At 42.8% G+C, this 3,146-nt stretch overlaps 1 protein-coding gene across 2 annotated transcripts in view; it reads left to right on the forward strand.

The window, feature by feature from the left end:
* The first annotated feature begins 283 nt into the window (after positions 1-283).
* Positions 284-3,146, forward strand: part of LOC112415919 (protein SLFN14-like) — a 10,010-nt gene continuing 7,147 nt past the window's right edge. For both annotated transcript variants that reach the window (XM_024769122.1, XM_024769132.1), the window contains exons 1-2: positions 284-491; positions 1,354-2,426. In XM_024769122.1, coding sequence (XP_024624890.1) covers positions 454-491; positions 1,354-2,426 — 1,111 coding nt within the window. In that variant the 5' untranslated portion in view covers positions 284-453. The remainder of the gene's footprint in view (positions 492-1,353; positions 2,427-3,146) is intronic.

A 3,146-nucleotide genomic window follows, 5' to 3' on the forward strand; every position in this document is an offset into this window, starting at 1 on the left:
TCGGGCAGTAATGCGAGCAATGGGGAGCTATAGGGAGCGGCAGATGAAGCTTCCCTAGCTCGCCGCCGCTCACCTCCTGCTGTGCGGCCCTGTTCCTAACAGGCCGCAGCCCAGGGTTTGGGGACCCCTGTTACAGAGAGTATTTAAGGTAGATGGTTGGACCAGATCTTTAAAGTCCCTTCCAACACTTCTGTGATTCTATGATATAATAGAAACTTATCAGAAATTTCTCTAAGAGCCAAACATTTACATTTGCTTATAGGAGATGCTCACCTATGAAAGAACAACTCATCAGGTTGATTTTGGTTTGCCTGGAGGAAGTGAGAAGGCAACCAAGGCAAGCTAACAGCAGAGGAGAGGACCCATCCTGCTGGATGCCTGCTTTTTTCCCTCCTGGTGGATATAAACAACACCCACCTGGCCTCTGCTTAGCAGAGATCACACAGAAAAAAAATGGGTTCCCTTCTTCTAGAGGAAGAATTTGGGTTTGGGTTAGTAAATATTTTATTTTGCAGTTAACAAAGACTAAGGGGGCTGTCTCTGAACCATCTGCTTCCAGGTGCTAACTTCAATGTAGGTGGCTGTTTTCTGGTCTGGGAAGCAGAAGGAGGTTGACCACAGTTTAATATCTATGTCTCAAAGGCTCATGTCCATTCCCCAGTCTTAGGGGTTCCCACAGCACAGGCAGAACTATTAGGAGGGATGGAAAACTCCTGTTCCTGCATCCCACTGTATAAGAAATGTACTTTTAGAAGAATGCCTGAAGAGCTTAAAAGATTTCTGCATTTGGTATCAATTGTTATTCTTTCAGGAGTAGAATAAGACTTTTTAAAATGTATAAAATAGCACATAAAGAATACCAAGTTTTATGCTTGTTTTTATAGCCAGATCTTCTACATCAAATATACTCCAAAGCTATACTCCCTTGGTTCTTTGTTGTCTTCTCTTCTTTCCCCTCTGAATTATAAATAGAGGCATCTCTGATGGCAACTACTACTTCTGTGTAATTTGCTTTGGCTTCTGTGCCAACCCATGCCCCTTATATCTGGGCTCACTGTTGGTGCTTCCTGATTTTAAATGAAAAATGGCTAAAAGTTCAGCAATTTTTCCATTATGGTAAAATATTAAGCATTCAGTTTATCTATTCCTGTTCATGCTGTGAAGGCTAAAGGTCTTGGCAAAGTTGTGAGAAAACAGTAATATCAAAGATGATTTCCAATGTTAAAATGTATCTCCAATAATCTATAGCTTTGAAGAAAATTTTGTAATCTCTGTAATTCTTGTTAACGTAGAAGCAACATTTCTGTCCTAATTATTTATTGGAACCCCTTTCTGTCATTGTTTGGGGCACAGAAGGGCTGCTGAGATGGAGAGTCTCAAGATGGATACGGAAATGCTCTATCCCGAGATAATTGTAGAAGTGGGCAAAGTCACTCTTGGAGAAGAAAAAAGGAAGAAGATGACCAATAGCTATTTGAAAAGAACTGAGAATTCTAAAATCATCCAAGCGACATGTGCACTGTTAAATTCTGGAGGGGGTGTGATCAAAGCAGAGATTGATGATAAAACCTACAGTTACCGATTCCATGGGCTGGGACAGGACCTGGAAACTTCTTTTCAAAAGCTCCTTCCTTCAGGTTCACAGAAATACCTTGACTACATGCAGCAGGGGCACAATCTTATGATTTTTGTGAAGTCCTGGAGCCCAGATGTCTTCAGCCTCCCGCTAAGGATTTGCAGCTTGCGCTCCAATTTATTTCAGAGAGCTGTGACTTCCACCGTCAACTTGAGTGCCAGCAGTGCCCTGGAGCTCCTCCGAGAGAAGCAGTCCAGAGCTCAAAGAGGAAGATCAAAGGTGCAGGAGCTGCATTCTCAGAAATCTCTTGACAAATACATTCAGGAAGAGGAAGATATGAGGATGTGTGCCTCAGAATTTGTTAAAAAAGATAAACTCATCTATAAGGAGAAACTCGACTTCAGTGAGTCCACACATGTCGAGCTTAAAAGGTTCACCACCAAAAAGATCATCCCTCGGATTAAAGAAATGCTGCCCCATTATGTTTCTGCATTTGCCAACACCCATGGGGGATACCTAATTATCGGGGTGGATGATAAGAGCAAAGAAGTGTTTGGATGTAAGAGAGAAAAAGTGAACCCTGAATTATTAAAAAAAGAAATAGAAAACTGCATAGAAAACTTGCCTACATTCCACTTCTGCTGTGAGAAGCCAAAGGTGAATTTCACTACCAAAATCTTGAATGTGTACCAAAAAGATGTCCTGTATGGTCATGTCTGTGTGGTACACGTGGAGCCCTTCTGCTGTGTAGTATTCACAGAGGCCCCAGATTCCTGGGTCATCAGGGACAATTCTGTCACAAGGCTGACGGCTGAGCAGTGGGTAGCCATGATGCTGGATATTCAATCAGGTAAAGCAGACAAGACGTCATTGTCCAGTCAGCAGGGAGGAGCCCCTTCTCTGCCTTCTTTTGGGTATTTGGTCAATATTTTGGTTAGAGAATAGAAAGCTGGTTTTGCTTACAAATCTTTTATTAAAGGGTTATTTTCTAACATTTTTAGTTCCAAAGACTCAGAATATGAACTGCGTGAGGTCAAGAAATGCTTGGATTTTCATCTCTTTGGGGAAAGTTATAGTATGCCATCAGCCATGAATTCATGAAAGTTCCTTTTTATGCACTGTAAAGGTCTGCTGAAAAAAAATTGCAGGCTGATAGTCTTAGTCTAAAACATTCATCAATAGTCTCTCTCTAAAGATGATATTTCAGAGAAACGTTGTTTAAGAAAGACTCTCCACTAATTCTTTTAAGGGAAACTTGTTGACAAATTTGAATTGTTTCAGTAACATTAGGAGCCAGTACCTTGAACCACTAGGCTGAGGGCACCACCAAGTGGAGAAAAACTTAACGCAAAAGAAGGTGCCAGGTACAGGCCTCCCTTATGGCGCAGTGGTTGAGGGTCCGCCTGCCGATGCAGAGGACATGGGTTCGTGCTCCGGTCCGGGATCCCATGTGCGTCAGAGCGGTTGGGCCTGTGAGCCATAGCCGTTGAGCCTGCGCGTCCGGAGCCTGTGCTCTGCGGTAGGAGAGGCCACAACAGTGAGAGGCCCACGTACCACAAAAAAAAAAAAA

This window comes from Neophocaena asiaeorientalis, unplaced genomic scaffold (genome assembly GCF_003031525.2).
Source record: "Neophocaena asiaeorientalis asiaeorientalis breed wild unplaced genomic scaffold, Neophocaena_asiaeorientalis_V1.1 scaffold1136, whole genome shotgun sequence".
NCBI lineage: Eukaryota > Metazoa > Chordata > Mammalia > Artiodactyla > Phocoenidae > Neophocaena > Neophocaena asiaeorientalis.